At 38.3% G+C, this 13,245-nt stretch overlaps 1 protein-coding gene across 1 annotated transcript; it reads left to right on the forward strand.

Annotated features, from left to right (window-relative positions):
• The first annotated feature begins 2,099 nt into the window (after nt 1-2,099).
• LOC121516153 lies at nt 2,100-8,943 on the forward strand. The gene is made up of 5 exons (XM_041797252.1): nt 2,100-2,116; nt 3,048-3,185; nt 7,177-7,318; nt 8,174-8,308; nt 8,731-8,943. The coding sequence occupies exons 1-5, from the start codon at nt 2,100-2,102 to the stop codon at nt 8,902-8,904; spliced, it is 606 nt and encodes a 201-aa protein (XP_041653186.1). The 3' UTR covers nt 8,905-8,943.
• Nucleotides 8,944-13,245: the final 4,302 nt, after the last annotated feature.

Raw genomic sequence — 13,245 nt, forward strand, 5'->3', positions numbered from 1 at the left:
CAGGAGCCAATACGGCCCGTCTCCTCTGCAGCGCTCGGAGCCGTTCCAAGTGCAAGAATCCAATACCTCGCCAGGCACAAAAGAGACTTCTCAGCAAGGGAGGACCACCGGAGGTAACTGCACCCCGAACATTATTGATGACTCAATGAAAAAGACATGAGAGGGAGCGTTGTTGTTTGTGCTCATTCTCGAGAGGACTCTACACAGGCTTTTTATGTTTTGCTGCGTCCACATATTTCCGAAAATGTTTGCAATGCTTTGAGGGTAATGACTTTACGCTCTCTAGCATAGAGTTGATTCAGGAAATGCAGGCTGTAAAGTAATGTTCAGGACTGTTGCCAGCTGTATCCTGATCAGAGGTGACCACCCCAGAGAGCTGCCAGGCTCAATTAGTGGAGAAGAGGCCATGACTGTAGTTGCAATGAGCTCTACCGTCTTTTATTTCCATATTGTTTGTTGTTCCTCTGCCTGGGCTGTCAGATTAAAGCACAGTAATACACTGTGTAACTCAATCACAAGCCCATGCAGGAAGTGAGGCTCTCAGAGCAAATAATGTTAATTTACTGTAACAAATAATGACAGTAATCACCTGCTGGTTAGCTTTAAAGCATTTGATTCACAATATAGAGGAGTCGATTGTAGAATTCGATTAATACATTCAGTATTAAACTGATTCATTGATTAGTTGAATACTAAATTAAGATTGTAGAAATGCTTTCTCTGGCCCAGTAATTAGACGTCTGCTCCACGTCTTATCACTTCTCTCTGCCGTCTAAGAGTCTAGTCCACTTTGTTAATTTGTAATCTGATTACCTGATAGGCTGTCTGCTACCAAGGGACTAATTTCTTGACACAAAATCAAATATCAAGGAACCAAGCTCATTCATTTCTTCTTGTCTCAATAACACGGGGTTCACAATGAAACTTAAGTTGTAGCATCTCCAGCAGCATACAAACACCAAATCTACTTGTTGAAATTCAGCAGAAAAGAAAGAAAATGTATCGTGCTTACATGAATATCTTTACCTAAAAGAATCATAAAGATGTTATACATGTAAACAGGGTAATAGATGTAGGATAAGACAGCTGCTGCTTTCATTTATTAACAGAATCTACTTTTTTGGCAAGGTAAATGGTAAATGCTGGTATCAGCATTTTATTTTACCTTTAATTGGAAAAATGCAATTAATTCATAGGTGTGCCACCTGGCTCCACTGCAAGGTGAGTCTTCCCCTCTGGTTTTGTTTTCACTCTGCAGTCTCACCTGATGACCCTCTCACACCTTCTGAAGTTACATAACATAACAACCAGCCAATCAACACTGAGGCCGGGGTGGCACTGACACAGGGAGTACATCAAATCATTTCCTGTTTCCTGTCACTACTGTGCTGCTCTGTACTGTTTATTCCCCCTGATTTTTAACATGCAGTTTATTTTTGCAACATCAAGTACGTTTAATCATAACAAATGCATGTGGGTTTCAAATACTGGTTATCAGCCACATGCACTACTAATAATTGGTATTATAATCAGCCCTGAAAAACCAATATTGGTTCCCCCTTGGTTCAATTGTGTTATTTTAGTGTAATTGTTTAAAAAAGTCATTACAAACAGGGTGCAGATGGCCTTGAGGTTAGGTTGCACCCCCACACACCAGCAGTGTGGGTTCTATTTCGGCCTGTGGCTCCTTTCCAGCATGTCATGTCCCACTCTCTCATCCCTGTTTTCAACTCCATTCACTGTCCTCCTTTTTTAAAATAAAGCACCTAAAAACAAAATATGTATGGCAAACCCTAAAAATAAATCTTACAAAAAAAATGTAAGTGTTGATGATCAAAAGGCATTTTTTTGAACTCCCAGGGAAGATGTAACCTGACACACCAGATGGATGTGTGAAACACACGCAAAACCTTTAATACTAAGCGTTTGGGAAAGGGCAGAGGATTTGAAAAAACTCAGGGTGTGATTGGATGAACATGCTGTCTGTCACATCTTTACGGGCCAATCAGAGCAACAAAACACATGACGTAGCCGCTACCGAGGTGTGCCTGCGCCCCTACCAAAGGATTAAACTCCATAAAGAACTGCAAAATGCAACCATGGCGACTAGAGACATGTCAGTACACGACTTCTGTCATTTTTGAAATGAAAACAAAGAAATGTCATCAAGTTCTGATATAACTGGCGCTTTAGCAGCATCCACGCTAATCTCTTCCGCTATAATTGCACCGGCCTCTTGTTGCTACCTGCTTACGTCACGACCCCACCGCGCCTGAGAGTACTGCCCCTCGTTGCTGATTGGTCCTTTCATTTTCTAGCTGGGCCCAAACGGTTCAGACGGGAGCTTTGCAAGATGGATTCGCCAGTGAGAAACAAGGAAACATGCGAATCCATCAGCTTTGAAAGGTTAGGGAAGATGTACTCCAGTTGAAATTCTGGGCTTTAGTTACCATTTAAACTTATTTTGTACGAGCCCTAGAAAACAGTCCAATGATATGAAGTGCATATCCTAAATGTAAAATATCACCAGCTTAATCTTTTACAGCTTCAGTTCCTCAGGAATGATTTACAAAGTAAATAAATAACTTAAACTACAAATATGGCTGATTTAAGAGCATATAGAACAATGATTTATAAAATGAACATTTTAAGGTACTGAAGAAAACTTGTGATGAGATTATAAATACTTTATGAAAACTTTTTTGAAGTGCAGAAATAAAGTCTGCTCCTAATATTACCATTGGAAATTAAAAGACTGAGACCATTTTATGTGTACTTCTCTTTGAAAACCTTGATTTTAAGTCCACTTATTGAAAACAGGCAGTGGTTATCCCGCTGGTTTGACTAACTGGGTTCAAAAATTTAAATGTGTTTGTGGCTACAGATGATATTCCACTTGTAAATCTACCCTCATCCACAAACTGACACATAATCTATTGTTCTGCACTCCCCTCTCCTCCTCCTTCTTCCTTCCTTCAAGACTTTCTTTTGTCCAGGACACACAACACAACATATAATGGATGTTAATGGCTTCCATTTTACTGCAGGAAGGAGGAGGAGGAGGAGGAGGGGGAGGCAAGCATCTTCAGGAGGACCCAGCGTCCTTCCTCCAGGCTATCCCAGTACGAGCACATTGTGCGCTTGTCAACACCCAAAACCAGAAGCTGTAGGACCCAGGAAGCACGGTAAAGCCTCATTAGTCATTAAACACAAAGAGAGAAGTGAAGACAAGTGCTGCTGAACCAAACACTGGCAGGTCAAATGACTGTTCTGATGTTTTTAGAGACTTGGACACCATTAAAGTAGCAACTTAGAAGGGAAGTAAGAATCACACTGAAAATCAGAAACAGTTCGTTTTTCTCTGGGGGGAAATTTAGTCCTTACAGTACAGTTACTCTTATAAATAAAAATAAAAGAATATCAGTGAAATGGACATAGTACTAAATAAAGAAATAAGTCCAAAAATGCTAATTGATTGAGAAATAGGAACAAAAAGTGTAAAGATTGAGTAAGGTAGCACAAAATTGTGCTGTAAATTAGTCGTTTATAAGAAAATGATCACTTTTATCATCTCAGTAATATGCCTGGGCCAAATACACTGATTTAAATTCCATAAAAAAAGTAAATAAAAAAATCACCATTTTATCACAAATAAATTTGACTTAGATAGACAAGCAATATACAAAGCAGAGATATGACTATTGTACCAAAAACAAACTATCTGTAAGTAGTAGAGTAAGTAGGATGTTCTAATCTAAAGGCATCTGCAAGTACAGCTCAAAAAATTAGAATATCATGAAAAAGTTCAATATTTATCATCACTTTTTTCAGAAAGTGAAACCCATATATATATATATATATATATATATATATAGACTAATTACACATAGAGTGAAATATTTCAAGCCTTTGTTTCTTGAATCGTTGATGATTATGGCTTATAGATAAGGAAAACCCAAAATTCAGTGTCTCAGAAAATTAGAATATTGTGAAAAAGTTCAATATTGGAAAGTCATGGTGTCACACCCTAATCAGCTAATTAACTCCAAACACCTGTAAAGGTTTCCTGAGCCTTTATATGGTCTCTCAATTGACAGACTGACTGTGGAGGAGAAGAGAACAGATTTTTGAATATGACAGCAGCGGGATGATTGCACCAAGAATGGTTGAGACAACAAGGGAGTAAGTGAGGTGACACCCATACCAGAGCAGGAAAACAGAGACACGTGAATGAATGATTATCAATGAATGAAAGGATGAATAGAAATGAAACAGTCTCTCTGCTTGTACTCAAAGATTCATGGGCATGAAAGTTCATAGATGTCACATAGTAGTATCGTTAAATGTGTAAGGGCTATGGTACTGACTTCTCAACAACAAATTACACATTTTTCACAAGTAACTTTAAAGTTTAATCAATGAAGATAAATAAAGAAAAAGACTTAAGCTGATGTAGGCCTTTTAGTTCAGCCTAATGCCAAATGTATTTGTTCATATGGCCATTATTTACAGCTGATATAGTAAGATTTTTATAACCAAAATTCATCCATCCATTCTATACCGCTTATCCCGTTGGGGGTTGCGGCGAGGCTGGAGCCTATCCCAGCTGTCATTGGGCAAGAGGCTGGGTACACCCTAGACTGGTCACCAGTCAGTCACAGGGCTGACATATATTAGAGACAGACAAGCAGGCACGTTCACACTCACCCCTGCGGCCAATTTAGAGCCACCGATTAACCTAACAAGCATGTCTTAGGTGGTGGGAGGAAGCCGGAGTACCCGGAGAGAACTAGGGATGGGATTTATGGCTCTTTGAAGGGAGCTGGATCTTGTGCATCCATTCCTTTCAAAGAGCCATTCAAAAAACTGGCTCATTTTATATGTTATTATCTAAGAAGCTAGCCAGGGGGTAACTCATTTTATATGGGAAATAATCACTGGAAGGAATGCTAGGGGAAAATTTGGGTCAGAATCATTCAAATATAGACTTCTCACAAATATATATTCTATTGTTGGTGAAATCACTTAAAACGTCTTTATGAAATTTTGTAAACAAGAGAAAAAAATAGATACCACATACTGTGTAGTTCTGTACTGCAGTATAAGTATTGCATGCATATATGTAGTACGCCTGAGTGATAATGCAAATTTTAGAGAAAACATTTCACACAAGAATATTCTGATAGAAAAACTCAATACTTAAAAAAAACAATGTTTCAAGTATTAGAAAAATAGATAAAACTATAGCAAATGAAAGAATAATGTACATACAGCCTACTAGTCCTACTAGTATTTACACTGCAGTAGACTGGTGACCTGTTGGAGTGCATATAGCTGCCTTGTAGAAAGTCAAACCCTGCAGAGGACTCCTGAACTGTCCTTGGGTGTATAATTTTCTCACTCCGTGGAGTAAAAAAGGAGAAGCTTGTGTGTGCATCTGAGAAAGAATAAAAAAATGAACGGTTCACAACTCTGAATCGGTTCCCGTTGTTCTTGTTAAAAAGCCGTTCAAAAGATTTGGATCGTGTATGAACATCACATCTCTAGAGAGAGCACACGTGTGCACAGGGAGAACATGCAAACTCCACACAGAAGGGCCCAGGAAGCAAACCAGGAACCTTCTTGCTGAGAGGCAACAGCGCTAACCCCTGTGCCACCGTGCAGTCGTAAACCCAAAATATTAGCTGTAAATATAGTCAGAAATTTCATTTCTGACAATACGGATAATTCACTTTTCAGCTGATGATAACGATAATATTGTTCATTCATACTCACTGTGTGCTGCTGTGTGGTCAGCAGAGGTGGAAAAAGTATAATATTATTGTACTCAAGCAAAAGTACACTTACTCTGTTTAAAATTTACTTTTAATTTGATTTGAAACCAAATTTCTAAGGATACAACCTCTGAATACAAAAGTATAAAATAAACTTAAAAATAAAATAAGGACAAGGGATACTTTTCTTCTTTATTGTCACTGGATTTAAATAAAATAATCATACTGAATGATTTATGCACTGTAATCTCTCTTAAATGAAAGCCATTTCATTAAAAGCAAATCCTTCTATCAGAGGCAGCTTTACATTATTCTTAACTGAGTAAAATGAACAGTAAATGATTTGTAGCTTTACTGGTTTTTAAGTTCCTGTCTTTGGATTTATCTTACATTTCCTGTACTGACAGCAGCACTGTTTGGAGAAAATCTAAATGTATGAATCTTCTCTGCTTTAATTTTGGCTAAATATTAGACTATATGTACAGTAAGCACCCCAGCATTGTGACCTTTTTTTTACAAACATCTGTTTTAGAGATTATTCCAGCTCTCCAGTGGGTCTCTATGTCACTGCTTTTGGCAGATTTGTGACTCAGATGTTCACATCTTTTATTGTCCCAAAGGGGGTGTTGGTGTACAAACCCAAGTCTAGAACAAAATCACAGCTGAATCTAAAATTTGATCGAGCTAAATCTGAGATAGCAGAGCAGAGGCTTCAGTCCAACACTAACGTCTTGACACTGCGTGAGGAAGCCAGCATTTGGACATCTGTTATTTCAGTGTCAGACTGTGGGAGAGCGAGCAGCAGAGACAATAGAGCTTATTGTCCACAGTTCAGGACCCCTGGGATGCACGCAGACAGCCGCGGAAGTCTTTTTATAAATCCTGAGTACAGCATCAGGACATGCTATAGGGCAAGAAGACAGATTCTTACTGAGCTTACTAAAGTCAATATGTAAAATAATATTTGTTTGTGATCAAAATACCACACATTACACTGATTGCTTTTTTAATTCCCTGAACAGACAGTAATAATCACCAACAGTCAAGTCTTAATCCTCTCATCTTAAAAAACACGACACAGAAAAAAATAAGAAAATAAATAAACCAGACAGAGCATCCGGCAGCTGGAGAAGAGAGGCAGATTAAAATCAAATATTTTTGCTCTAAAATAAGACATATGCCCTTTGGGAATACAAGAGGCTTCCTCAATAAAATGATTGCTAGACTGAGATACTGCGTTTACTCATATTCTCCAAGATTTTAAAAGATGTGAGGATAAAATTACCCTCCTAACAGTGAATAATGGCACTTGCAGCTGTAGAAGTGCAAGTATCCACTTTACGTCTCAATTGTTTTACATCAGTTTACTAAAAGGTGTAAGGTGTTTGTATTGTTCCCTCAGGCCTCCTCACACTCCTTGCTGTGAGAATAACTGTCCTATTTGGCACGTTGAGCCCAGAGAGAAAAATGCTGCGATCACACTGCGACTGCTGCAGCTCTCAAACCCCAAACTGAACCACCCACACTTCCAAGGCAACCGTGAGGTGAGATCCCACAGCCCGTCAGTACACAGAAACCCCCACAGGCAAACTGGAAATGTCAGCTGCATTAATATTGTACTTATCTGTCAGCTGTCTGAGTTCTTGCAATACCAGAGGCAGATTCCTGAAGTTATATCAGAAAGTGTCAATTTGTATAAAGTACAGCTGTACAGCTGTTAATTTCAATACCACATTTTAAACGACATACGATGTATAGCTATTAAATAGACTGTATTAATGAGGATAAAACCACATGGTTCATAGTCATACAGTGCTCTATATTAAAGGTAAGGTATTTACACACAACTGCTATAAGTTTCCAGTAAGTGACATCTTCTGTGTACTGCTGGCTACTGGTTGAAGTGCATGTGTTTTTGCTAAGGTCTCAGAAAAAGAGCTTTATTTTAAGTTGCTTATTTTAAGCAACTTAAAATAAAAAAGTGCATTTCCTGCAGTTTGTTCCAAAATGTCTCCAGAAATATTCTTGCGATGTTCCTTTTATTCAGAAATTTTGGGACATCTTTGGCACACGTTTGTCATGTTTAAATTTTCATGCAAAATTTACCAAACTGTCCCTGTATCAATGCAGACCGTTTCTGCTATCAATCTTATGCTGAGTTATGGATCATTTAAAATGATCTGTTACATGTGTTGATTTTTTTCAGAAGATTTTGACATACATGGGCGCCCCGATTGTTCATCGTCTTGGCCATCCTCTCTGCCTTCACAAAATCTTTTTTGCCATTCAAACACACGTACACATGACATGCAGTGCCCCCCATACACCTCAGTTAATGTATGAAAAGATTTGGCTGCTGTTTCGTCAAAGTCTACTTTTTCTCTGTACTTGTTCCACAGAGCGTTGAATCCACAGTTTCATTTGCTTCTAAAACAGCTGAAATCTCTAAGAGACTCACTCAGCTTTCACTGCCCAGACTGAAGGAGAGCAAGATCAGCAGCAAGCTCGGACGCCCTGAGGAATCAATCTGGATGGTAAGAGCACCTACTAATAAAAGACTGTGTTTAAATTAGAATAAAACTGTCCTATATGAAACATCTAGACATACTAACAAAGCCTGGTTAAATGTAGACTTGATTCAGCTGCTTTAAATATTTTACAACTGTTTGAAAAAGTCTGATTAAACATGATGAATAGTTCTTTTAATTGTAGAAATATAGACAGTGGCATAATATGCACTCAGTTTATCTGCTGCTTACAGCTGTTTTCTTTTTGCAGTCTGTCATTATCTTTATCATGATAGAGTAAACACTGTATGACAAAGAAATCGACCGTATTCATGACAAAAATACCTCTCTCAAACTGCAGCTATGATTGTAACATCTTACAAAAAATCTTTTTATCAAAGTTTGCTGATAGAAATCTCCTTTAATGTGAACTATTTCTCTAAAACCAGGTTTCTAAGGCAGCCAGGAAAGCCACAGTGAGCGCTCGTGTTGAGATGCTGGCAACACCTAAACCGCTTTCTAAGGACTACATCCCTCCCAGAGAACCAGAGTGGAGCCCAAAAACATCCTGTCCACCTGAGTCTCAAACCCTTAACATCAGAAACAAGACAGTGCTTGCCTAGACTGTATACTTTTTGCAGCTAAGACTCTGATATTTTATATTTAAGTTGTTACCTCCGCGAATAAGGTTATGTGATTGGGTAGGTTTGTTTGTTTGTTTTTGTTTGTTCATTTGTTAGCAACATAACTCAAAATGACATGGACGGATTTTCAGGAAATTTTCAGGAAATGTCAGAAATGGCATAAGGGAGAACTGATTAGATTTTGGGACTGATCCGGATCACCATCTGGATCCAGGAATTGTTACCACTTTACACCAGGAGATGGCAGACATGAGTAACTTATTCAACATTTTGGAGTTTATAGAGTTTGAAAGACACGCCCAGTTGAGGAGGCGAGTCGGAGCATAACGGAGAGAAAGACAGCAAATTGTAGCAAGAATACTCACAATGGCAGAGGTCTGCACTCTCTGAGTGCTTTTCTATTTTTTTTATAGAAACAATATTGGTTAATTTGGCCATTAAACTTTGTTTGGTGCTTTATTTACACTGGCTTATACTGTGTCTAAATTCACATATCCAACATTTTTATTTTCTAAAAGAAAATACCAGAAAACATAAAATCGTAAAATCCAGTAGTTTTTCACCTTGAAAGATAACTTTTCCTTGTAAATGGTGCCATTGTGACCTTTTTCTTGTGCTGCAGGATGAGACATAATGTTGATATATACGATTTACAATTGGGAGTTTGTGCATTGAGTAGTATTTAAAAGTTTTCTGGGTAGTTTTCACGTCTTTCCAGCTGTTTGCTCAATATGAATTGACGCAGTTTGCAGCAGCCAGCGCCAAATATAAACCTGTAGCATATCTCTGCATACAATGGTGCACGGGCGAAATGCTGAAATTGGGATTCAGTGTTAGCTTTTTTGTTGCCACACTTGCAGAGCTCTCAGTTAAAAACAGTTCAACTTTTGGAACAGCATCATGGTGATCATGTCACTTCTTCCTCTCTGTCCAATCAAAATCAAAAAGGAATGAGACTTATGATAATGGAGGCAGAGAAACCAATAACAGCTGCTGCTCATTTCAGGACACAAGTCTTTTACATTGTAGAAGGAAGAAAGACTGTCCAGGTTATAAGCAAACAAAGTCCATTGTAAAAATGTCAGTCAAAACTGAAAACCTAAGGCACTCTGATGTGATATAAGAATCCTTTATTGAATAGAGATGTCTTTGGTGTTTAGACTCACATGGATCTTCATCAGGACATAATAGATTATGAAAAACAGGCATATTAATACAATTAGGGTGTCATTTGACAGAAGGGACAAACCCTTTCTTGTTGCATTTTTCTTTTTAACATTTTCCAGGGTTAATTTAATTGAAAAATAGGATAAACAAAGTACACAGAGCTATTTTTAAACAATGTTTCAGACAGCAGTGGGACAGCAGAAGTACACTTTCACAGTTAGCAACAGCTAGTGCTAATGCCAGCTGTGGACACAGGCTCTAAGTCTGCAAATTCCCAAAATAAAAGTTAATCCAGATGTTGAAAATACACAAGAATTTGGAAACACAGTCTACTGAATAGTGCAAACGTGTACAACTGAAACGTTTGACAGAAATCAGGTCTGCAGGACTGAAAATGTGTAGAATATGTTAACTTATAGAGTTAAATGCAAGAATTTTAATGAATGATAAGCACCTAAATGTTACATCTGATCCTTTGCAGTTCTGGTGTCTGTTACTACCATCACCATGTACATAAATCCAAAACTAAAACTTTTGGATTGTGGTGTAAGATTTTCTGAAGGATTATAAAAGTCAGACCGTTAAAAATCTCTGCTGAAGGGGAATAATGTTAACAGTAAAAAACATCTCTCACTCTGAATGGCATCTGCAGCCTTTCTCTGAGCTTCAGTTTGATACGGTGATCCATGTGGTTTTTATATTTGGCCTTGAGCTGGGTTCTGAATTTTTAAAACAACCATGCACTTTTGGATCCTCTCTCTCCCTCACAGCATCAGATCACTGATTTTTATCTAGTAGGTATTTTAAACCTTAAACTCGTGTTTTCATGTGTTCCATGAGCTTTTTCTCACCCTAGGATGTTTAAACAAAGTTACATAAGAGCTATTGTGTGCTTGCATTGAAGTTTGAGTGTGAGAACATTTACTGAAGCCTCTCAGTAGCTTCTCAGAGGTCTTGACCACAGTCTGACCACAGTTCATTTTACGGAGGCTGCTGGGTAAAATCCACCGTAATCCCACTTACACTGTCGGTGCTGGAGCTTCACACTAAAGAATATACACACCACACACTGAGGTGGTTGGTCCTCTACTGTAATTTGATTTTGAGCACTGCCGGCAGCATCCTGGTGAAGGTTTTTGGCTCAACTCGACTTGACTCGACTAGACATCAAAGGAGATTGAACCCACTCCCTGCTGGGAGGCTAATCTGGGATTAGCCGGTTGCAATCATGACCTTGGACCTCAAGGTAGAGAGGAGGGAAGGAGGTGTGGAGATGGGGATGTAAACATCAAAAATGACGAAGAAAGCTGAGTTTAAATCAAACTCAAATTACTCTAAAGTAGGAAAATAAAGTCTAAACAGTTGATTATTCTCTATAAAGTATCTTTGTATAAGAAAAAAAAAAGAATTCAGTGTGGAGGATGTCAGCAGAATAAGGAAACCACTCATCTAGCATGGCTCTGCAGCACAACTTGTGGTCAGAAATCCATCAGTGTACCTGAAAGAGAATCAGCCAATCACATAGCAGCAACTAATGCATTTAGACATGCTGACAAAGTCAAAATGATCTGAAGTTCAGACTGAGCATCAAAATGGAGAAGAAAGGTGATTTAAGTAAGTGGTTTTCAAACTTTTTTTGACCAAGGCACACCTCAGGTTAAGCCAAAATCTCAAGGCATACCATATTCATATCAATACAAACTAGACTTTTAAAGTAATGTTACAGTCAAGGTGGCCAATAAGAAGAGATAAAGGGAACAGCTTTCTGGGGCCCAGACAACTGGAGGATCATGGAGATGGCAAAAATGGGTTGAAAGTGACAAAAACTTCTTCAAGATTTCAAAATAGTGGCAAAAATGTGTTACAAGTGGCCTTAAAGAATTAAATGATGTTAAAAGGTGGTAAAATGGGTTAAAAGTGATAAAAAAAACAAAATTGGGCAAAAAAATGGTCAAACACAGGCAAAAGTGGGCAAAAAGTGGCAAAAATGCTTAAAAAGATCCACAAACTGGTTTAAGTTGTCAACAGAAGTAGCAAAAATGGGTAGAAAAATTGGTTAACTTGGTTAAAAATAGCATTAAATTAATAACTTTAACACCAATTTCAACCCAATAATAGCTCGCCATGCTTTTCAGCTCTTAATGAGGTAACTGTTAGCCAGGATGCTAGCACCAATGCTACTGATCCAACACACATACACTGATTTTACCAATATATCCCAACTGGTTAGGTCCCAGTCTCTGGGTTTTTCAGGGGTCCAGTCAGATATGTGGGCAGGCCTGGTTACAGTTCTCACCATAAAGTTGTAGTAATAATGTATGGTACAAATTCCCACGGCACACCTGGACTTGCCTTAAGACACAGTAGTGTGCCTTGGCACACCATTTGAGAACCACTGATTTACTGTAAGTGACTTTGAACATGCCAGACAGGCCTAAAGTAAAAAGTATTTCACAAACTGCTGATCTTCTCTGAATTTCACACACATTTATCTCAAGGTTTTCTAGGGAATGATGTGGAAAAGAGACCATATCAAAATGTCTTGTTGATGGTAGAGGTCAGCGAATGACCAGACTGGTTCAAGTTAAAAGAGAGGCAAGTATAACTCAAATAGCCACTCCATACAACCCAGGTATGCAGAAGAGCATATCTGGGTTGTAGCAGATGGGCAGAAAACCACACGGGGTGTCTCTCCTGTCATCTTAGAAAAGGAACCTGAGGCTGCAATTCACATAAGTTCACCAAAATTAGACAATAGAAGATGGGAAAACATTGCTTGGTCTATTAAGTGTTGATTTATGCAACTACATTCTCACCTGACACACAGATTGACTGTTTAACATACCCATGGCATGGAATATATTTCATATCTATCTGGGCAAACCAAATAGATGGTGTTTGGGAAGAGCAGAAGCTTTTTAAAAAAAATCTCAAAAAGGGAAAGCCACAAGGGCTGTCTTCAGGCACACTCATTTGAGGCAAGGATTAAGTTAAGAAGCCTTTATTAGCTCAGGGCATATCACATAAAAATCATTTTTATGGAATTCTATTAGAAATTTTGACAATTAACATTTCACTTTTCAAAAGTTTCTAGTTATAAGTATGTAATTGCACTCATTGTTATTATATGACTAGAAAATATAGAGCCTGAAC

The sequence above is a fragment of the Cheilinus undulatus genome, linkage group 10 (genome assembly GCF_018320785.1).
Source record: "Cheilinus undulatus linkage group 10, ASM1832078v1, whole genome shotgun sequence".
NCBI classification, from domain to species: domain Eukaryota; kingdom Metazoa; phylum Chordata; class Actinopteri; order Labriformes; family Labridae; genus Cheilinus; species Cheilinus undulatus.